At 39.0% G+C, this 24,512-nt stretch overlaps 1 protein-coding gene and 1 pseudogene across 2 annotated transcripts in view; both read right to left on the minus strand.

Moving 5' to 3' along the window:
* The window catches only part of DNAH8 (dynein axonemal heavy chain 8), a 313,398-nt gene that overhangs the window by 265,422 nt on the left and 23,464 nt on the right, over positions 1 to 24,512 (minus strand). For both annotated transcript variants that reach the window (XM_040249771.1, XM_040249772.1), the window contains exons 8-14: positions 17,647 to 17,793; positions 12,027 to 12,224; positions 9,722 to 9,798; positions 7,692 to 7,791; positions 6,405 to 6,524; positions 4,528 to 4,663; positions 1,256 to 1,443 (exon numbers count right to left, since the gene is read on the minus strand). In XM_040249771.1, the coding sequence (XP_040105705.1) occupies positions 1,256 to 1,443; positions 4,528 to 4,663; positions 6,405 to 6,524; positions 7,692 to 7,791; positions 9,722 to 9,798; positions 12,027 to 12,224; positions 17,647 to 17,793 (966 nt within the window). The remainder of the gene's footprint in view (positions 1 to 1,255; positions 1,444 to 4,527; positions 4,664 to 6,404; positions 6,525 to 7,691; positions 7,792 to 9,721; positions 9,799 to 12,026; positions 12,225 to 17,646; positions 17,794 to 24,512) is intronic.
* LOC120870168 lies at positions 22,930 to 23,658 on the minus strand (annotated as a pseudogene).

Here is a 24,512-nt window from a genome sequence, read left to right on the forward strand (position 1 = left end):
TAAAAAAAAAAAAAAAAAAAAAAACCTAGTGCCTAAGAGTTGATGCTTTTGAATGGTGGTGTTGGAGAAGACTCTTGAGAGTCCCTTGGACTGCAAGGAGATCAAACCAGTCTATCCCAAAGGAAATTAGTCCTGAATATTCATTGGAAGGACTGATGCTGAAGCTGAAACTCCAATACTTTGGCCACCTGATGTGAAGAACTGTCTCATTTGAAAAGACCCTGATGCTGGGAAAGATTGAAGGCAGGAGGAGACGGGGATGACAGAGAATGAGATGGTTGGATGGTATCACCAACTCAATGGACATGAGTTTGAGCAGGCTCCGGGAGTTGGTGATGGGCAGGGAAACCTGGTGTGCTGCAGTCCATGGGGTTGCAAAGAGTCAGACACGACTGAGCAACTAAACTGAAGAGAGTAGAATTTAAATGTTTTAACCAATGTGTGTGTGTGTGTTTATATGTTTTATATATATTATATATATATATATAATATATATATAAAATGATGGATATGTTAGTTAACTGACTAAATGGAAGGAATCCTTTCATAATATGGGCTTCTGGCTTTCCCAGTGGCTCAGATGGTAAAGAATCTGCCTGTAAGTTGGGAGACCCAGGTCGATCCCTGGGTCAGGAAGATCCCTGGAGAAGGAAATGGCAACCCACTCCTGCATTCTTGCCTGGACAGAGGAACCTGGCAGGCTACAGTCCATGGAATCACAAAGAGCTGGACACAACTGAGTGACTAACACATTCTACAATGTATTTTCATAACATATATGTATATCAAATCATCATGATTTATACTTTAACAATTTTATTTGTCATCTGTCCCTCAATAAAGCTGAAAAAATTTAAAAAGAATCAACATAATAACAAATTTCTCCTCAATGCAGCATCAGCACAACTGCAAAGATGTCTTTTTCTTTAAAAAAAAAATACTATATATATATATTTTTTAAAAAAAAAAATCCTCTTTCAAAATAATTAGAAAGTAGGGAAATTCCCTTGTGGTCCAGTGGTTAAGAATCCACCTTGCAATGCAGGAGACGCAGGTTCAATCCCTGGCTTGGGAACTAGGATCCCACATGCCATGGCACATCTAGGCCCTAGTGCCACAACCACTGAGCCCTCGGGCCACAACTCGAGCGTCCAGGCACCACAGCAAAAGATTCCATGTGCCCCAACTAAGACCCAACTAAGATCCAAATAAATAAATATTTTTTAAAAAGAAAAGAAAATAGAATCCATCTTACCTGCAGGTACAATTTATCTCCTTTCAATTTACTTTCCAATTTTAGCAATCTCTTTGCCTGTTCTGGTACGTCCAGCTTCATTTTTATCATGCACTTAGTTTCCCGAACAACTTCCAAAATTTTGGGGTCAAAATTAACCAGCAACTTTCCTGTTTCTGGATGTCGCACAAAGAGTGTGGCTTGCAAAGCTACAAATAAACAATTGCTGACATGACTTACTCTAGACTTCTGCTTCCAGTCCTGTTTATATGATTGTCTTCCCCACTGAACCACTGACTTCTTAAGGACAGAATGGTAGTTTTGGCTGTCAAGGGCTAAGGCACAGTATCTGACACACTGTCAATGCTCAAAACTTAGATAAATGAATGCAGAGTGTTTGCAAACCATAAAATCAGATCCAGAGACAGAAATATGAACCAAGAATGCTTAGCCTTAGTGCTATGAACTGCAATACAGTACTTTTCTGAGTGGGCCTAAGAGGGCTATGATGCAGTGTTAGTTTATTTTTACAGATTATGATTTAACCTCTGGGAGAGAGAACTGAAAGATGTGCCCAACTACAAAATATGACACACCTCATAGAGTTCAAACTCTTTTCTATACCTAACACTAAATTGGCTTCTTAAATTTAAGAAGGTTTATCTGACTTAAATTGATAACTAGGTTCAGTATCAGTAATAACTATTTATTAAACATCATTGAGTTGTGAACTCCTAGAATGCAGAGGAAGAATTTTCTTTAGCCTACAACCAAATTACTACGTGAACATCAGTCATATAATAGGCACTTTCAGATATGCTTTTTATTAAGAAGTTAAATATATAATCCCAAACTGTTCATGCTGAGTAGCCTTCAATCATTTGTTATCCTAACATGAATTACTTTTAGAGGCATCATAATAGTGCAGCTGTAAACTAGCTGTAAACTAGTATGTGCTAGCTTTAGCTGCATCTTACACTAGCACTGCTAATGTGAGAATTTCACACATATCTTCCAAGCCTCGAGTTACTTCAGAGAATATGGCTGCATCAAATTTCTAGTAAAACAAAATAGACTGTATATCCCTTTGAAGTCAGTTGACTTTTACTCAACAGAATGAGTTTTGACGTGATTATTAACAATGCTGGTTTCATGAGGATTTCAACTAAAAACCAGTTCATTTGGAATCTTTAAAAACTTTGGCTGGAAATCATTTATCTTCCCAAGTAAATGCCAAGATAACCTTAGGACATTCATGTAATGAAATCTATCTTCCTTAAGGCAAAGCTGAGCTTTCTTGAAAGGCCAAAATGGTCAGCGAGACCACTAAGAATAATGACAGCCAGGAAGTCAACTCTGGGACTAAGTGAACCTTCTATGTGAACCATCACTAGAGAAACTTTATAGAGCAAATGAGAAGACCAGTACTAAGTCTCCAATTATTATCCCAAGTTCCTATACAGTTAAATATAGTTACATCAACATAACAAGAGGTCTTTCAGAGTAATTCACTTCCACGAGCCTGTGTTCACGTGAAAGGCAAGTCTGGGGACTTCCATGGTAGTCCAGTGGCTAAGACTCCATGCTCCCAATGCAGGGGTTCTCTCCCTGCTCAGGAAACTAGATCTTACATGCTGCAACTAAGACCTGGCCCAGCCAAATAAATAAACAATTTTTTTTTTAAAAGAAAGGCATATTTGAATCCTGGCCCTGCCACTTCCCAGCTCTGTGATCTCAGGAAAATCACTTAACTTCTCAGCACCTCAGTTTCTTCATCTGTAAAATGACAGTAGGAATAAAGCTCAGAGAACTGCCATGAGAATTAATGGGGGTTGTATATATAAAGTGTGTTTTGTTAGCTTTGAGTGCTATTTAAAGGACACAAAGATGAAACAGACGCGGAGAGTATTGCTGGAATGTGTAGGGGAGATAAGACAGATCTATAAAGCCACGAATGTCATGATAAAATGTGTGGAGGCCTCTGGAGGAAGAAGACATTATTATCTGCCAGGAAGAATAAGGAAAGGCTTTATGGACCAGGTGACTGTTGAACTTGTTAGTGTGCAGATAAAAGGAAAAGCCGGCAGAACAAAAAAAATAGAGAAGTGCATCATATTGTATAAGCAAAACAATACACGCTCCATATTTTGATTGCTAAGAATTCTCTTTGATCTTTTCCATAATGTAAATTTTAACCTTCTTTTAAAGTTTGAGACCATTGCTCCATTAGCAGGCTTTCATTAAGATCCATAGGATCTTATCATATGCATTACCCAGAAACAGCTGGGCTGATAGAAGTAGTGTATTAAAGGCTTAACTGAGGTGCCAGTTGAGAAAATACCCCACAGGGTTGAAGTCTTATCCTTCAGGATGCAGCCATGCAGTGGCTCAATGACCTATATATAGTGCCATGAGTTTGGAGCCAAGAGGCAGAACTAGGAGTGGCCCCTCTCACCATCACTCCCAGGGACCCAAACTGTGAATCTGTGCTTCCTACCCCTGCAATTCTGTGCTCTCCTGAAGTGGCGATCCCTGGCATGAGAGGGAGACACCTTCCCACCATGGGACATCCTCAGGGTTCTGCCAGGGTTATGGATAAGAGATTAAGCTTGCTATGGGACAATGTAGGAACCTGAACTGGCCAACAACTGAGCCCACACAATGACAACAACATCCCAGATGATGGGAGCATGGATGGATGATGGCTTAAAACCATCCATCTCCTACATCACTTAACTGCCCAATACCCCAGCACCCCTCAGAGGTACTCAGACACAACCCTAATTTCTTTATTTACTGGGGATCAAATTTTAACTTAAATTCAGTCATAGAAAGAAAGGGAGGGGGGAGGAAGAGAGGAGGGAAAAAAAGAAGGGAGAGAAGAAGCGAGGAAGCAAGGGAGGGAGGGAGGAAGGAAGGAACAATGGAAGAAAGGAGAGAGTGAGGACAAGCAAGCTGTGGTTCTTTCTCTCTGGGACTGAGATCTGAATCTACAGCATGATAAACTGATTAAAAAAAAAAAAATCTTCCCAAACCTATGGAGAAATAAAGAACTTTGATACTGACTTTTAAATACTGTTTTTCAGGGGAAACTCATAATCTGCATATACCAATTTTAAGGTCATGACAATTTTTGCTTATAAAAGAAATAAATAATTGTATCAGCCCCAAATCTAAATTTAACCATCATACAGTTATATTAAAAAAGACATAAAAATTCTCCAGAACCACAGACTCATTCAAAGGCACCCAATACTCCCTCCTCTGCAGGGTCATCGCAGTCTTACACACACCGTATTGTAACTGGGAGATCTCTCTGATCCAGGCTGTGTGATAGACCACCTCGAATTCCACCAGAACATAGGAAATTTTATTATACTGACGAATGACAGCTTTGCCTTCTGCACTTGACAAAATTTCCGAGTTTTTCTGTTTTTTTAAGGGAAGAAAAATGATTTATTTTTAAAAGTCTGCTGTCTGCTTTCTATTCAAACCATAAAGCTGTTGTTTATATTTTAAATGACATCAAATCAAATAACAATGCTACTCATTTAGATTTTGCCTCAGAAAAAGATCAGAGATGAGGAAGGTCAGACAAGCTAGAGAAGGAAGCAGGGAAATATAAACGGTAAAAAGCAGAAAGTGAGACAGAAAATAGGATTTAAAAAGCAAGGTATCTAGTCTTACAGCTGGCTGCAGGCACTAGGGCCTCCACCTCCAATTCTGTTTCCTCCCCACTTTTCTGGCAAGTTACAATGAACTGATTTTCCTAGAACTGTGAGTATCAGGGAAAATTCTTAAATCTCAGCATCAAAAAAAAAAAAAAAAAAGGAAATATAGATTCCCTCCCTCCCTCCTTCCTTCCCTTCTTCCCTCTCTCTCTCCCCTCCTCCCTCCTTCCCCACCCATTTTTTTTAAAGTAAATATATATCAAAGAACAAAACCAAGATTTTTTATGTAAAAATTGAACATTCTTTTTTTTGTTTGTTTTCATTCACACGTATCAAACACAGGGCAATCTCTGCTCTGTCACTATAAAGTCAATAAACAACCAAGTACCCATCCTGGCTTCTTGTCTAAGGCCAGCATTTTGTTTTATTTATTTATTTTTTTTAATATTGAGGACAGCAAAACAAATGATATCAGCCAAACAAAAACTTAATATTTAATAGTACTCAAATAATAAAATCCCTTGCAAGACTATTATATTTTGTTCTCTACTTAGGCAGAAGATACAACACCAGGCAAACCAACTTTGCTTTGCTACACCATCTCTTTAAAACACAAAGCAAGAAAAGGAAAATCAAAACAAACACACCAAGCGAGATGACAAACTGGCAATTTCAGAATTCCAACAAGGCTTAAGACTACCCTGGTGTTTTTCAGAAATCTAATCGTTTTAAGAACACAGAGGATAAATGTACTCTATTACACCTGCTCTTGGTCTCAGTCCTACACAGACGAATATATTCTGAGCACATCCTCACCTTCACTGAAGGCGAGAGGAGAAGGGGACAATAGAGGATGAGATGGTTGGATGGCATCAGCAACGGACATGAGTTTGAGTAGGCTCTGGAAGTTGGTGACGGACAGGGAAGCCTGCCATGCTGCAGTCCATGGGGTCGCAAAGAGTCAGACAGGACTGAGCATCTGAACTGAACTGAACTGAATGGGTATCAGTGACCTATCCATCCACACATAGACTTAAGTTTCAGTACCAGGCCTGTGCTCTATCATTTTCAAAACAATTATTTTACAAAAGCCTTTATAAAGTGTCCTGTATGATTAAAGGTCATACATTTCTAAGATTAACCTTCTGACAGATTAGCTATAATTAATCAGGCTTATCTACCAAACATCAAAGGAATTGGCTTATTCTCTTTCAAGCACATTTGCAAACTAAATTTTCTTTGCCTGGTAAAAGAATTAGCTCTAGTTACGCTACTGGATACAAATGCTGTAGTATAAAATATATCTCTTGTATTAAAAACCACCACAAGGGACTTCCCCGGGAGTAAAGTGGTTAAGACTCCACGCTTGCAATGCAGGGAGCACCAGTTCAATCCCTAGTGGTGGAATTAAGATCCCACACGCCTCAGGGCATGCCAAAAAAAAAGAAAAAGTAAACCCACCATGATCCACATACTGTAAATTTTAACTATTGGCTTACGAAGAAATAGTTGATGGGCTCACTTATCCGGCCATACAGCTGCCTCACCCAGAGGATCTTTCCTGCTATAGGGGGCATGTTGCGAGCAAGAGGGGGGTCATCTTTTTGAGAATGATAAAGCTGTAATTAAAGGTCTGGCTTTAATGTTTGAAATTCAATACAGTGGAAAAGGTAAAACATATATACAGCCATATTTTTATTGATGTATTACCATTATTGACATGTTTTATAAACAAGAGGTTGTCAATAAGTATGTAGAAGCACTCTAGCCCTATCAACCCGAGGCTCAAAAACTATGATGATTACAATACATGACACTTGATTCTCTCTCAACCCTTACTTCCCATTACATGTATACATTTTTTTCTGCCTTTTATCCCTAATCCTAAAGATATACTCAAAAGTGGGAACACATAGCTATATTACATCTGTCATAATATTTTCCAGAGCCCACATTTTTTTACAGGTTATACACATATATTTTAATTTTACAGAATGACAGAAGAAGAGGATAAGAATCCAAGAATTAACTACCTTTTACTTTTACTTCTCTGTTTCTTGGCCCCATTAATTGTACTGTTAATTTCACATTTCCAAGTAAATTCCTATTCCAATGCTGTGTTATCTAATTCAGAATCACAAACTATGATAAAAGCCTTCCCAACTGTTTTTTTTTTCCTATTTTTAAAATTTAGATATTTTTCTAAATTTTTACAATGTTGTGTTGGTTTCTGCCATAAAGATGATATTGATGAACCTGTTTGCAGGGAAGGAATGGAGATACAGATGAAGAATGGATTTGTGGACCCAGTGGGTGAGGGAGAGAATGGGACGAATGGAGAAAGTAGCATCAACATATACACAGTATCAGCTGGTGAGAAGTTGCTGTGTAGCACAAACAGCCCAGTCTGGTGCTCTGTGATGACCTGAAGGGAGAGGAGGGAGGCTAGAGAAGGAGGGGGTGTATAATTACGGCTGATTTGCATTCCTTTATGGCAGAAATTTGAGCCCATATTTTGATGTACAAAAACATTAACGTAAATGGGCTTCCCCAGACATACACGAACACTGTCATAAGAAGATAATTCTTAAGAGGAGAGAGGTGTAATCTGGCTTTCCAGGGACACATGCTGTCAGGACCTTCCCCATGGAGAGGAGCATCAAAGATACTCAGCAGAGACAGGATCAGTTTGAAAAGCTTGGCACAAGATAATGATGGCAAATACTTGCAGCATATTTTTCTTTTTGTATGAAAAGTGCTGTTCCATTGATAAACATAATACTTGCCTTCTTGGTAGCTTCAAGTTCAGCCACGTAATACTGAAGAATACGCTCAATGGTGTGGTTTATTTCTAACTGCAGACAGGGAATGTTCAGTTTCTGGAATCTAAAAGCAGGTGAAGGTGAATAATTAAAAGGTGAATGAGAAACCTACTTAAGAGTTGCCGCAGTCCTAAAAATCCATTCACTCATTTGACAAATATTCCCACCAGGCCTCATGCATTGCCCTAAGATACAGTGATGTACAAGACAGGTGTGGTTTCAGCCCTCTTAGAGCCAACATTCATTGAAAAGGTAGAGTTTGGTCATAAGTGACATAAGTAGTTATTTCAATTGTAAGACTGCCAGAAATTGCATGTAACAGAGGAAACTCTGCCAAGCCTGGGGAGTCAAGGAAGACTTCCCGAAGAAAATGACATCTGAACTGAGATTGAAAAGTTGAGCTTTTCAAAGCTGGCTTAGCAAAGATGGAAAGCAGTTGACTGACTGTCCCTCTGCCAATATTACTGCTCACGTCATCCCCAGTCACCATACTGAGAATAAACATTTTGTCAGCCAAACATCACTTAACTCTTAGAGACTAAGGATGTACAGGGAGGACTAGAACCATAACATTCTGACAATAAAATGAATAAAAAGAGACAGAGAAACTGCCAAGAAAGGGGTACCGCCATCAGTCTGTATGGTACTCTCACTCATCAAAACCATTTTATATCTGTTTTGACTCTTACGATAGTCTCATGAGGTAAAGTTTTACAGGTATGATTCATCATTAGAAAGACACAGAACTACAGCAAAGTCAGACCCAAGCCCAGGTCCACTGGCTCTCAGGGGAGAGTTCCAAGAGGGTTCCTGACATGGGCAGTGAGCCCTCTCTGAGCTGGAAGAAAACGGCTCCTGGTCCAGCCCACTCCTCTAATCCAGGCTCCCCTGTCCTGCAGGAGGGCACTGCTGTCAGAACAGAGAAAGCTGCAGGAGTGCTCAAGATGGAAAACAGAAAGTTTGGAGGCCTACTGTGCATACGGGCATGTGTGCCAAGTCGCTTCAGTCGTGTCTGACTCTTTGCGACCCCATGGATTGTAGCCCCCCAGGCTCCTCTGCCCATGGGATTCTCCAGGCAAGACTACTAGAGCGGGTTGCCATTTTCTTCTCCAGGAGCTCGTCTCAACCTGGGGATCAAACCTGGGTCTCCTCCATTGCAGGCAGATTTTTTACCATCTGTCCTATCAGGGAAGCCAGAGACCTATTACTCTTAGATAATTTCACTTTCAGAATTCCTTTCAGTATGTAGAATCAAACATTATTTGTTCCCTTTCTAATAACACTTATGAAATTAACCTTAAGGTATTACACAGCTGAGGGAAAATATGACATCATTTCCTATTGAAAGACTTTCCTCAATAAAATTCAATGAAAAACATCATTCCATGTTTCAAATTTTCACCAGTCTATTTATGGTAATTGAAAGATTACTGTTGGACTGAAGTAAGTCAGAAAGAAAAACACCAATACAGTATATTAATGCATATTTATGGAATTTAGAAAAATGGTAACAACAACCCTGTATGTGAGACAACAAAAGAGACACAGATATAAAGAAAAGACTTTGGGACTCTGGGAGAAAGCAAGGGTGGGATGATTTGAGAAAATAGCATTGAAACATGTATACTACCACATCTGAAATAGATCACTAGCCCAAGTTCAATGCATGAAACAGAGCACTCAAAGCTGGTGCACTGGGACCAACCCAGAGGGATGGGATGGGGAGGGAGGTGGGAAGGGGGTTCGGGATGGGGGACACATGTATACCCATGGCTGATTGATGTCAATGTATGGCAAAAACCACCACAATATTGTTAAGTAATTAGCCTCCAATTAAAATAAATTAATTTTTAAAATAAAATCATAAAAAAGATTACTGTTTATAAGTTTCAAAGTTTACATAGAGATTTCTAAAAATTTTTTTTGAAATGGTTATTTTTCAGGTATAAAGTTATCCCACCTAGCAATTACACTGCTTAATGCATTATAAATACCTTTGAAGCAGTTGAAGAGCCTGCTGAGAAGATAAAATTTTTCCAAAAGTACTGTTCATAAATGCCTGTATCTGTACCTGAAATGCAATATTAATGTTTGAATGATTTTTTTGGATTAAAGAGAAGATTGGTTTTGTTTAACAACAATGAATAATTCTCCTATAGAATCAAAACAGCCTTAAACACATCTATCATCTAAGCATCTAGAACTGCACTCCAGTATGGTAGCCACTGGCCACATGCTTCCACTGAGCACTTGAAAGTCACTACTTGGAAGTGAGATGTGCTGTAAATATAAAATAAAATACACACAAAACTTCAAAGACTTAGTACGAAAAAGAGAATATAAAATCTCTCATACTTGGTTTTGTTAGTGACGTATTAAAATGATAATATTTTTATTATGTTGGGTCGAATAAAGTATATCATTAAAATTAACATTACCTATTTCTTCTTGCTTGTACACATGTGGCTATTAAAAAGTTAAAATTACATATGTGGTTTGCATTTGCTGCTCATTATTTATTGTATGTTGACCTACAGAATTTATGAAAGGAATGAAAGTCCCTTACTGAGCACATTTCTTTGGGACATTTAGGATTTCTTAGCATGTCTGTAGAGCAATGTAATGACACTATGCTCAGTCGTATCTGACTCTTTGCAACCCCATGGACTGTAGCCCCCCAGGCTCCTCTGTCCATGGGATTCTCCAGGCAAGAACACTGGAGTGGGTTGCCATGTCCTTCTCTAATGACACTATAGACACCCATAGTGAACAGGTGTCACTGTCCAATACCACTGCTCTCAGGAACATCTTTGTCATGCTAATGAGGAATGAGATGCAGAAGATATTCTTCCAAGGCTCCGACCATCCTTAGCAGTGAACTCCAAACTCTTGGTGCCCAGCTGATGGAACTGAAGCACTCTGTAAATTTACTTTCACTTCTTGATTATATTGGTACTGTCTACAAATATATACCGCACCCATTAATGAAACACTGGAAAACCAAAGAAAGTTAAAACACTGACATCTCTTTCTAAATACTAAAAACTATGGCATCTAAATTTACTGAAAGCTAAATTTGTATCTAAGACCACACAATAAAGTCTTTATAACATATAATCTTTATTAATGAATCATAAAAATAATTTACACAATAATTTTAAAAAAAAACAAATTCCCATTGTCATAATGATATAGTTCCCAAAACCAAATACTAAAAGTAAAATATATCTTCATATCAGAGTCTAACTTTCAAAACTGTAAGGAAATCTGTGTCAAAAAGAAAAAGTGTCGTTAGAATTTTAGGATCTTTTTAATATATATTGCACAAATTATATACATAATGTGGTTTTTAAAAGAGTTTTTTAAAACATGAGGGAAAAAATATAATTTTCCTCACCTTCTTAGCAAGAATTTAAAACCCAGGAAGTGGACATTGTATATTCTTATCCCTCTCTGTGTTTCCAGGACATTCTGCAGCAAAGAGGAGGCCTGGAGCTACACCTGGGCTAACAGTTTTCAGTAAGACAGTGTGTTAGTAGGTGGCTCAGACAGTAAGGAACTCACCTGCAATGCAGGAGACCCAGGTTCAGTCTCTGGGTTGGGAAGATCCCATGGAGAAGGGAGTGGCTACCCACTCCAGCATTTTTGCCTGGAGAATTCCTGTCCCTCCTTGTGTTTCCAGGACCTTATGCATCAAGGAGGAGACCTGGGGCTACACCTGGGCTAAGAGTTTTCAGGAAGATGGTAACTGAGGTCATATAAGCCCAGAAAGCAACAGAGAAATATGTTACAGTCTCATCCCTCTGGGGTTCCTTCAGCTCTGACAGACAGATGAGGGCCTTTTCAGAGCCATCCTCTAAGCTGTAGTGAGAATGTGGTTACAAAGTGCAGTGCCAAGGGAAGAGGGATTTGTTTTCCTAATCTGTTCTCAAATCTTCTCACACTTGACCCAGAACAAGGCTGACAAATTCCCTCTTAGACTGGAAAAGTGATATGGGTCCCTGGCACAACAAAAACCGAATCTAATTTTTAATGCAAATGAAAAATAAACCCTAGCTACAATAAGCCCTTTGGGCTTCTGGTTAGTTACTGGTACCCTTTACTGAATAAACTCATTTTTCATTTTTAAAAAAAGATGGAAAATATTTTGTGGACTAGTTAGAAAATTATTCATACCAGCAAGTATTTTTGATCAATTTGCAAGAGTAATTTTAATAAATAGTAACTATGTTAATTTCAGTACAGTACTATTGATTACATTTCAGCTTTACTAAAGTAAAATTATGTATAATTACTCACCTCTAAAGCACTGATTTTTGTCATAAAATCTAAGAAATCTGTGTCAAATTCTGTCCTTCTTGGATCCAGAATGTCATACTGTTTCTTCTTAACCCCTTGATATATATTTTTAAATTTTATTGCCAAAATGTCTATTCCCTCTATGGTAGAATTGTTTAAGGTTGAGTATGTTTGCACAATAGTTATCATTTCTGTAATCTTAAAAACAAAAGTGTTACTTTATTTAAAAAATTAGCACCCTTCCCCAGAATAAACTCTTAATGAATCAATGATTTTTAAAACAAACAAACAAACAATAAACAGGATCTAGAATCGTTTAAATAAACCCAACCAGAGGAGATAAAATAGAAGACAATCTCTACTCCAGTCATTATTACTCTTGGACTATTTAAGACAGAAGATGTTTCAACATAAGGAAAGAGTTACAGCCTTTCTCAGAATTTGATCACTTGAAAGGCAGGGAGTAAAATCCCTTGCAGGTGTCTAAACAGTTTTAGCTTTTTATTCCTCAAAATCACTTCACTGGATACAAAAGCGTTACTGTCCTTCTTGGCACTCCCAACAGTTCTGATATGTAACACTAGCAATAAGTCCACATTTAGGTAAAAGAAAGGCCCCACAATCCTGAAGGATGACTGCAGTCACTTCTGACCCTTAAAGAACACTTGGGAGACAACTACTGTTTGATTCCACTTATATGAGGTATCTCAAATAGTCAAATTCACAGCGTCAGAAAGTACATTGGTAGACGCCAGGGGCTGGCAGGTGGGGGTTGCGGGGGGAGAGGGAACAAGGAGTTAGTGTTTAATGGAGACAGAGTTTGAGTTTAGGAAGGTGAAAAATTCGGGAGAAAGATGATGATAAGAGCTGTAGAGCAATGTAAATATACTTAGGGCCACTGAACTGTATAGATAAATATGGTTAAAATCATATGTTTTATATTATGTGACTTTCAGCACAATAAAAGAAAACTGTTTTTTAAAAAGAACCCTGGGCAATCCTCATTATGAACGTTACTTCAGAAACAGTTGGCTCCATCTCAACATACCAACACTGCCTACTTCACCATAAAGAGAAAGTCTTTCATGTCCAAAGGCTCTCAGCTCCTCAGTCTTCATCAGCGATTCCTCATCGTGATTCTTGCTCTGGAGAACAATACTCAAAGCTTCCCACACCTTCTCTTCTTCCCCACAAATGTTCAGGGTGAGAAGAAAACCAAATACAGAGCTCTGGGAAACACCAATATTCACCAAAATTTACATGGCAGGAAGAAGAAACAAAGGCTATATCATACACAATTCATCTCGGGTTCTTTAGGGCAGACTAACACACAATACACTATCAGGTCTCCACCTACCAAAAGGTAACTTTCAGGTGCCCTAAGCTGACACATTAGAATTCTCCTCACTTATTCCTTAAAGATTCGCAACATCTCTGCCCAACTCTGAGGTCTTGACTCTCCAACTCCAAGCTCAATTCTGTCTGTCCTTTGACTTTGGCAGTTGGTCATCCAGACATCTGAATCTCAGCTTTCCCTAACAGGATCTGGCTTAGCTTGCCCTTCTGTCTTTCCTTGACAGCTATTCAAGAGCTCACAAGCCAGGTCCAACAGTGGTCCCTGCTACGCCCCACTCAGCAGGGGAAGTCCACCAAGGCAGCTCAGTAACCACCTCTCAATTCAGTTCAATCACTTAGTCATGTCTGACTCTTTGTGACCCCATGGACTGCAGCACACCAGGCTTCCCTGTCCATCACCAACTCTTGGAGCTTACTCAAACTCATGTCCATCAAGTTGATGATGCCATCCAGCCATCCAACCATCTCATCCTCTGTCATCCCCTTCTCCTCCCACCTTCAGTCTTGCCCAGCATCAGGGTCTTTTCCAATGAGTCAGTTCTTCACATCAGGTGGCCAAAGTACTGGAGTTTCAGCTTCAGCATCAGATCTTTCAATGAATATTCAGGACTGATTTCCTTTAGGATGGACTGGTTGAATCTCCTTGCAGTCCAAGGGACTCTCAAGAGTCTTCTCCAACACCACAGTTCAAAAGCATCAATTCTTTGGCGCTCAGCTTTCTTCACAGTCCAACTCTCACATCCATACGTGACCACTGGAAAAACCATCGCCTTGACTAGACAGACCTTTGTTGGCAAAGTAATGTTTCTGCTTTTGAATATGCTGTCTTGGTTGGTTAGAGCTTTTCTTCCAAAGAGTAAGCTCCTTTTAATTTCATGGCTGCTGTCACCATCTGCAGTGATTTGGGAGCCCCCCCCCAAAATAAAGTCTCTCACTGTTTCCATTGCTTCCCCATTTGCCATGAAGTGATGGGACTGGATGCCATGATCTTAGTTTTCCGAATGTTGAGTTTTAAGCCAACTTTTTCACTCATCTCTTTCACTCTCATCAAGAGGCTCTTTAGTTTTTCTCCTCTTTCTTCCATAAGGGTGTTGTCATCTGTATATCTGAGGTTATTGATAATCCTCCTGGTAATCTTGATTCCAGCTTGTGCTTCATCCAGCCTGCATTTCACATGATATACTCTGCATATAAGTTAAATAATCAGAGTGACAATATACAGCCTTAATATACTCCTTTCCCAGTTAGGAACCAGTCCGTTGTTCCATGTCCAATTTTAACTGTTGCTTCTTGACCTGCATTCAGATTTCTCAGGAGGCAGGTCAGGTGGTCTGGTATTCTCATCTCTTTAAAAATTTTCACAATTTGTTGTGATCCACACAGTCAAAGGTTTTGGCATAGACAATAAAACAGAAATAGATGTTTTTCTGGAACTCTCTTGCTTTTTCGATGATCCAACAGACGTTGGAACCACCTCTACAGAATTATAAAAAAAATTCTGGCCACATTTCAGGGTAACTATCATGCCCCATCTTCGAGAATCTGGAAACCAATATCCACCAATTACACCTGGGAGAGATGCCAACCAGCCAAAGGATTCTTAGCACGGGAGAGGTGGAATACCTAGCAGCCAGAATGCACTTCAAGTGAGGCCCCTGGAGAGTGCTGTATTGGCTCTGGCTGTTGAGCCTTTGTGGCATGAAGCTGTATCCTCAGACTGTAGGCAGGCTTCTCTAGAGGTAGGATGTGGTGAGTAGGGTGAGTAGCTGAATTAGCTAGCCATTATCACCTACTCCTCTAGCATCAGGAATGCTTGTGCTGCTACTTTACAGATGGATCCCCAGCACTAGACCTGCCACCAAAGATCTTTATTGCAATGGGTTAACCATTAAGGTCCAGCCCTGAAGCCCTCACCAAGCCTAAAACTGCACCCAAGCTGGTGAGGGTCCTTGCTCCTGGAAAAATTAAGAGTATCTAGGAGTCACCTCCAGGTTTACATTCTAATGGTTTCAGACATACTAAACATCTCTGTGGAACAGGTTCTGACAATGGGACTTATTTATTCATTTGACCCATGCCGATACAATTCCAATTGGACATTTGTCCTCAAGAAATTCCCACTGTTCACAAAACAGTCTCATATGACATTTCCTAGATGCATCACCAAAAGCACAAGCAACAAAAGAAACACTTGATAAATCAGACTTGATGAAAATTGAAAACTTCATGCTTCAAAGAACACAATCAAGAAAATGAAAAGATAGCCCGCAGCGAGAGAAAATATTTGAAAATCATATCTGATAAGATACTTAAATCCAGAATACATAAATAATGCTTATAAACTCAACTATAAAAATACAAATGACTAAATTTAAAATGTGCAAAGAATCTGAACAGAAATTTCTCCAAAGAAGAAATACGAATGGACAAAAAGCTCATAAAAAGATGCTCAACACCATTAGTCATCGAGTCATCAGGGAAATGCAAATCAAAACCACAATGTGATATCACTTCACATCCACTACAATGGCTAAATTCAAAAGGACAGATAATAACAAGCATTACAATGATGTAGAGAAACTGGAACCCTCATACATTTTCTTATGAGAATAAAAAATGATGCAAGTACTTTGGAAAACAGTTGGGTACTTTCTCAAAAAAGGTAAACATGGAGTTATTATATGACCCAACAATTCCACTCCTATGCATAAACTCAAGAGAAATAACAACTCAAAAACACATACAGAAATGTTCGTAGCAGTATTACTCATAATAGCCAAAAATGGAAAAACCCAAATGTCCATCAACTAATAAATGGACAAATAAAATATAGTATACCCATATGAGAGGAGGGTATGGCAACCCACTCCAGTATTCTTGCTGGAGAATCCCCATGGACAGAGGAGCCTGGTGGGCTACAGTCCATGGGGTCGCAAAGAGTTAGACATGACTGAGCAACTAGGCACACATACCCATATGATGGAATATTATTCTGTAATAAGAAGGAATGCTACCATACAGATGAGGCTTGAAGATATCATACTAAATTAAAGAACCCAGTCACAAAAGAGCACATATTATATGATTCCATTTATATGGAATGTCCAGAATAGGCAAATCGATAGATTTGCAGAAAGTAGATTTGCAGTTGCTTAGGGTTGGGTAGAGGGGAGAAAGGGGTATCATTGCTAATGGGCACAGGGTTTTCTTTTAGTGGGAATGAAATGTAAAATTAGATGGTGGTGATGGCTGCACAATCCTGTGAGTAAATTAGAAAATATTGACTTGTACACTTTAAGTGAATAAATTATGTGGTATATGGCAACCCACTCCAGTGTTCTTGCCTGGAGAATCCCAGGGACGGGGGAGCCTGGTGGGCTGCCGTCTATGGGGTTGCACAGAGTCAGACACGACTGAAGCGACTTAGCAGCAGTAGCAGTAGCATGTGAATTATATCACAATAAAGATGCTAGAGAAACAAACAAAAACAGAACCAATAGAAAAATGTAGGAAGGACCCAACTCAGTAGCCTGGTTCTGTTCAGCACCCATACTTTCCCATCCTGGCATACCTATGAAATGCCTTTCAACTTGTGTAATGCCCCCACCAATGTACCAAAAATGATGAGCAGGTCCCTAACTACTCCTAAGACCTAGGGAGCTTGCAGAATGGTGAGGTCATGGGGAGGATGGTACCTAGATGGTATCTCTGTAGGCTTTCCAAAGGCTGACTGCAAGAAGACTCTGGGATGGGCTGCCCTATATCCCCTGGCAAAACCTCACTTCTCTCCAGCCAGTCCTAAACAATGAATGAATCCAAGATGCAGAAGTTTCTAATCCACATCTGCCAGCAAAGACAGCACACAAATAATGTCTATGTTAGACCATACATGCTGCCCTAGAAAGAGAAGGTACCCACACATCCACATATGAAACAACTACCTGGTTCTGCCAGGTACTGCACACATGTCATCTCACACCTGTTCTCAGCTACTATAATGCTTAAGAGCGGAGACTTGAGTTCAAGCTCCATAGGTGAAGACAGAATTGAGGTCTCAAGAGAAGAGAAAGTCTACAACAGCTTTTGTGTGACTGGCAGAAGACAGTAACTAGGAATGAAAAAATGAGTTATAATAACATGCAGCAATCTATGAGTAACTTTGGATGAGTCAGATCAATAGTGAGATAAGAGATCTCAACAATGCTACATGAAATATGAAATAACTGGAACAGTATGGTTGGCAGTGAAAACTGTGGCTGCTTACCTTCTCCAGTCTTTTGCAGAAAGCTTCAAATTTTCCAAATATGTACATTTCTGAAACCTCAAAAGATTTTTCCCCTGAGGACTCTAAAATCTGTTTCCTTGTTTTATGAAAAGATGCCTGATATTCCTTGAATAGAAAAATGCAGTCCTATGAGAGATTTAAAACAAGGTGATATATAGTGAGCCTTTTGTTCATAAGTGAAAAATTCAAAACTTCTATCCTCACACAGAACTAATCACAGCAGCCCCTCAACAGGGCTGTTGCTGCTAACATTAAAAATTCAAGTTGTCTGACCACATATAGAAAGGTCTGTGAAAATCAATATATTTTTTTCTATTTTACAAAATATTCTCATCATTTCCCCTTAACTCTTATCCTTATCAAAGTATGACACATACTATTTGTTGTCAGACTTTCACGGCTAATTAGAACTTCCAGGTCAAAAATGATGTATCAATTCTGTTATCAATTATCTATTCAGTTGGCACCTTTTAATCAGCATTATTCACACACAGGTATAAAAAACATTAAGATTGTGTAATGCTAATTTATTATTCAACTGTCATTTCTCCACAAGGAGAGCATAAAGTCTTTGATGGATGCATTGCTGAAATCCTAATATTTGACTAGATGGGGAAACAGTGGCTGACTTCATTTTTTTGGGCTCCAAAGTCACGGCAGATGGTGATTGCAGCCATGAAATTAAAAGACGCTTACTCCTTAGAAGGAAAGTTATGACCAACCTAGACCACATATTCAAAAGCAGAGACATTACTTTGTCAACAAAGGTACATCTAGTCAAGGCTATGGTTTTTCCAGTAGTCATGTATGGATGTGAAAGTTGGACTATAAAGAAAGCTGAGCACCAAAGAAATGATGCTTTTGAATGGTGGTGTTAGAGAAGACTCTAGAGAGTCCCTTGGACTACAAGGAGATCCAACCAGTCCAACCTAAAGGAGATCAGTCCTAGGTGTTCATTGGAAGGACTGACGTTGAAGCTGAAACTCCAATATTTTGGCCACCTGATGCGAAGAGTTGACTCATTTGAAAAGACCCTGATGCTGAGAAAGATTGAGGGCAGGAGGAGAAGGGGACAACAGAGGATGAGATGGTTGGACTGCATCACCGACTCAGTGGACATGAGTCTGAGCAAACTCCGGGAGTTGGTGATGGACAGGGAGGCCTGGCGTGCTGCAGTTCATGGGGTCTCAAAGAGTCGGACACGACTGAGCAACTGAACTGGGATACCACTGGGCAGTTCAACCAGGCAAAAAGAGAGGACAGTGTTACCAGTCTCCAGTAGGAATTCACTGTCATGTCAAGCGAACCAAACCATCTTTTAAAAAATGTTCAACTTTTTCAAAGCCGCCAATGTTCAGTCAAATCTCTAACATACTGTCAGCTCCCTGGTTCTGACTCTTCCATCTCCCTCTTGACTCCAGAGGGACCTATGTGATTACATTGGGCCCACTTAGATAATCCAGGATAACCTTGCCATCCTTAATTCCTCCTACAATCTGAATTCCCCCTTGACATTTAATGTAACAAATTCCAGGGATTAGGATGAGGACATCTTTATTCTGTCTACCTCAGCCACTAAATCAGAATATCTGTGAGTGAGACACAGAAATCCGTATGTTCAACGAGTTTCTCAGTTGATTCCTATAAACATTCAGGTTTCTATAACTAGTCACATACCTACTTCTAACTAAAACAGAAGTCCCCCGTCTCAATTTCTAAAACAAAATCTTACTCTCTTCAAGGTTACTGATAATTTTTCACTCAACTTCCTTTAGATGCTAGGAATACAGATAAGATCCTTATCCTCCTGGAATATGCCATCTAATAGAAATTACTTTATATTATTTCTTCACTACTAACCATTTCCTTCATGTTGGATAGATAAGGTCCTGAATAATATTCTTACCATTGCTTCTTCCAACCCATTTGAAAATTATTCCCCAAAACTATACAGTAAAAGTTTCCTGAAAAGATTTCAGATGTGATAGAAATTGGGTTAAACTAGAATTCAGAAAACCAAACTTTTATTTCTAATTCAGTAAGTAAATAGCTAGTGACCTGAAGGATATTAAAAGAATTATGAGAATAAATTACTAAGTTCTATGTCAAGAGTTCTGGCTGCTGCTAATAGGTCAGCTTGGAGGGAATGATCTCTGCCTTCCACTCCAAAAATTAACACTGGAGAAATTCTAGACAACATGGAATTCAAAAAATAACAACAACAACAACAGAAATGATTAAACTTCCAGGAAGAGTATGGGTTGTTTTGAATCTGAGGATTGAGTGAGCAAGAACGATTAAAAAAACAATGGAAGAAGATAAGTAATACTGTTAACAAATAAGGGAACATATTATAAAATAAAGCAAAGATTAATAAGATAATATTATCAACATTATGCCAGTAATTTCAACTTTTAGAAAAATTGAATAAATTCCTCAAAAATATAAACTTATCAAACTGACTCAAGAATAAATGAAATAAAAGTCAAAAAATTAGTTTTTTAAAAAAACAAAACTATGTATTCAAAAAATATATATATGCCAGGGACTAATATCTAGAATATATAAAGAACTCTTACAACTCAACAAAAGCAGAACAAACTCAGTTCAAAAGTGAGTAAGAGATTTGAAAGCTATTTCTCCAAGGAAGATATACAAATTGCCAATATGTATTTGAAAATAGGCTCAACTGTTACTAGGCATTCAGTCAGTTCAGTCGCTCAGTCGTGTCCAACTCTTTGCGACCCCATGAATCTCACAGCACGCCAGGCCTCCCTGTCCATCACCAACTCCCGGAGTTTACTCAGATTCATGTCCATCGAGTCAGTGATGCCATCCAGCCATATCATCCTCTGTCATCCCCTTCTCCTCCTGCCCCCAATCCCTCCCTGCATCAAAGTCTTTACCAGTGAGTCAACTCTTCACATGAGGTGGCCAAAGTACTGGAGTTTCAGCTTTAGCATCATTCCTTCCAAAGAAATCCCAGAGTTGATCTCCTTCAGAATGGACTGGTTGGATCTCCTTGCAGTCCAAGGGACTCTCAAGAGTCTTCTCCAAAAGCATCAATTCTTCAGCGCTCCAAGAAAAACAAAAATTAACAAGCACTGGTGTGGATGTGAAGAAACCGGAACTCTCACTTATTGGTGGTGAGAACGTAAAACAGAACAGCAGCTATGGAAAACAGCTTAATGGTTGTGCAAAAAGTTAAATATAGAATATCCGTATGATCCAGCAATTCCATTTTTAGGTATACACTCAAAATAAACACAACAAAGTTCATATCAGCATTATTCACAATAGTCAGAAAGTGGTAACAACTGAAATGTCTATCAAAAGATGAATGGATAAACAAAATGTGGTATATCCACACATGGAATAATACTCAGCCATAAAAAAAGAATGAAATTCTAATACATGCCACAATATGAACTTTGAAAACATGTATGTTAAGAAAGAGACTGGCACTGAAGGACAAATACTGCCTGATTCCACCTATATAAAACATGAAGACAGAAAGTAGAACAGAGATGACCAGGGGCTTGGAGACAGAGAATAAGTTGCTGTTTAATGGCTATAGAATCTCAGTCTGTGGAGATGAAAACATTCCAGAAATTGATAGTGGTAATGGTTACACAATATTGTAAATGTGCTTAATGCCACTGAATCACAAATTTTAAACCAGTTAAAATGGTAAATTTTACGTTGTGTATTTTTATCATAATTTTTAAAATTTTAATGATAAAAGGAAACAATAATTTTTAAATCTTTCCACAAAAAACTCAAGCTCAATGAGTTCCATGAGTTCTATCTGGACTTTTTTTGTATAGTACTTGCAGTTTTATCGTACTCAGCAGTGTATAGTTTGTATAGTACTCAGCAGTGGCCACAGGACTAGGAAAGGTCAGTTTTTATTCCAACCCCAAAGAAAGGCAATGCCAAGGAATGCTCAAACTACGGCACAATTGCACGCATCTCACACACTAGCAAAGTAATGCTTAAAATTCTCCAAGCCAGGCTTCAACAGTACGTGAACTGTGAACTTCCAGATGTTCAAGCTGGATTTAGAAAAGGCAGAGGAACCAGAGATCAAATTGTCAACATCCGTTGGATCATCAAAAAAAGCAAGAGAGTTCCAGAAAAACATCTTCTGCTTTATTGACTACACCAAAGCCTTTGACTGAAAATTCTTAAAGAGAAGGTAATACCAGACCACCTGACCTGTCTCCTGAGATATATGTATGCAGGTCAAGAAGCAACAGTTAGAAGTGGACATGGAAAAACAGACTGGTTCCAAATTGGGAAAGGAGTACATCAAGGCTATATATTGTCACCCTGCTTATTTAACTTATATGCAGAGTACATCACACAAAACGCTGGGCTGGATAAAGCACAAGCTAGAATCAAGATTGCCAGGAGAAATATCAATAACCTCATACACACAGATGACACCACCCTTATGGCAGAAAGCTAAGAGGAACTAAAGAGCCTCTTGATGAAAGTGAAAGACGAGAGTGAAAAAGTTGGCTTAAAACTCAACATTCGGAAAACTAAGATCATGGCATCTGATCCCATCATTTCATGGCAAATAGATGGGGAAGCAATGGAAACAATGAGAGACTTTATTCTGGGGGCTCCAAAATCACTGCAGATTTGTGACTGCAGTCATGAAATTAAAAGATGCTTGATCCTTGGTAGAAAAGCTCTGACCAACCTAGACAGCATATTAAAAAGCAGAGATATTACTTTGCCAACAAAGGTCTGTCTAGTCAAAGCTATGGTTTTCCCAGTAGTCATGTATGAAGGTAAAAGTTGGATTATAAAGAAAGCTGAGTGCCGAAGAATTGATGATTTTGAACTGTGGTGTTGGAGAAGACTCTTGAGAGTCCCTTGGACTTCAAGATCAAATCAATCCATCCTAAGAAAATCAGTCCTGAATATTCATTGGAAGGACTGATGCTGAAGTTGAAATTCTGATACTTTGGCCACCTGATGTGAAGAACTGACTCATTGGAAAAGACCCTGATGCTGGGAAAGATTGAAGGCGGGAGAAGGGGACAACAGAGGATGAGATGGTTGGATGGCATCACCGACTCGATGGACATGAGTTTGAGGAAGCTCTAAGAGTTGGTGATGGACAGGGAAGCCTGGCGTGCTGCAGTGCATGGGGTCAAAAAGAGTCGGCCATGACTGAGTGACTGAACTGAATGCAACTCAACTTGCAGCTTTATTTTTTAAGTGCACATACAACAGTCTGTCATTATGTCATTTCATGGCTCTATCTGAATTCAGCACTTGTTCTTGAGCATCACTCTTTGCTTTCACCATCTTAGCAAGTTTCATATATCACTTTGGTAGTCCTTCTTGTACTGCCAGATACTGCTTCCGCTATTTTTCCCCATCTTGCAGGTGTATTTACTACCCAATAAGTACATTTTCAAAGCTTGTTCCAAAAGCTTCTGTTCTTCTATTGTCAAGACGTGAAATCCACACATGGATTTTCAAATTGTTCCAAAGGTACTGACAGAACCTTCAGCACTTCAAGGTACTGACAATTTGAGGCTCCTCTCCATACAGTATGCCATCTTTTCGATGATGGCCAAGTTTTTAGAGACTCTTCTTTGCCAATGAAATCTTTGGCAGTTTTCTTGACTCCCAGAAGTAGAATACACATTCATGTAATTGGCAATAACTTCTCTTCTTGAATTTGTCCCAGCAAGGAAGAGGCTCACAGATTTAATTAGCAATTGCAGATCAATTCTCTTCTGACCAATTTTTACTGCCATTTCCACCTTCAACAGTTTATGTCTCTGCACTTTTAGATACTTGGCACATACTCAACTTCCTTTCTCTTCTACTTTGCTCATTTTCTTCTATCTGTTTTGCCAGAGCAATCATTCCTATTTCTTTTGTAGCTGATGTGAGTTTTTCACTTAAGTACAGTAAGCTTGCAAGTTCAAGGGTATCACCAAGTTTTTTCCACTTCTTCCATTACTTTAATTGACTTCATTGCATCATCAGAAATGTGATTCCATATCTTCCATGAATTTTGAAGTTTTTGCTACCTTTCCCTTTTCTTATGGAGATATAGTTGACACATAACATTACGTCAGGTGGCACTAGTGTTAAAGAACCCACCTGCCAATACAGGAGACATAGAGAGACATGGGGCCCATCCCTGGGTTGGGAAGATCCCCTGGAGGAGGGCATGGCAACCCATTCCAGTATCCTTGCCTGGAGAATCCCACAGACAGAGGAGCCTGGTGGCCTATGGTCCACAGGGTTGCAAAGAGTTGGACATGACTGAGCAACTTAGCATGCACACACAACATTATATTAGTTTCAGGTGTAAAACATAATGATTTTATATTGATGTTCCCTCTTAATGGCTTTTTTTCCTCTGGATATCTTTTTCTTCTTTGCCAGTAATGCATTTTGACAAACTTCCTCTTCTTTCTCCTTAGTTACCCAAACAGCTTCTAATTGAGCTTATCTCTATTTTCTTAGCTTCTTTCTTCTTCATTTTTCCTTCTGTTTTTCTTCTTGCATCACAGTTATATGAATTAGCAACTGACCTTCCATTCATTTCTTCTTTTTTCTTTGTGCCCTTGTTGCTCTGTTCTGCCTTTCAATCTCTCTCTTTTTATCATGACATTCTGCTTTTTTTCCCCTTCATTTAAATAAGAAAACTCTCTCCAAGAATAAAAATTATACCAGCAGGAATAAAATGCCTCTACAAAAAGGATGAATTCATATCACTCAGTTCAGTTCAGTTCAGTCACTCAGTCGTGTCCAACTCTTTGCGACCCCATGAATTGCAGCACACCAGGCCTCCCTGTCCATCACCA

The sequence above is a fragment of the Oryx dammah genome, unplaced genomic scaffold, assembly GCF_014754425.2.
Source record: "Oryx dammah isolate SB20612 unplaced genomic scaffold, SCBI_Odam_1.1 HiC_scaffold_11, whole genome shotgun sequence".
Taxonomy (NCBI): Eukaryota; Metazoa; Chordata; class Mammalia; order Artiodactyla; family Bovidae; genus Oryx; species Oryx dammah.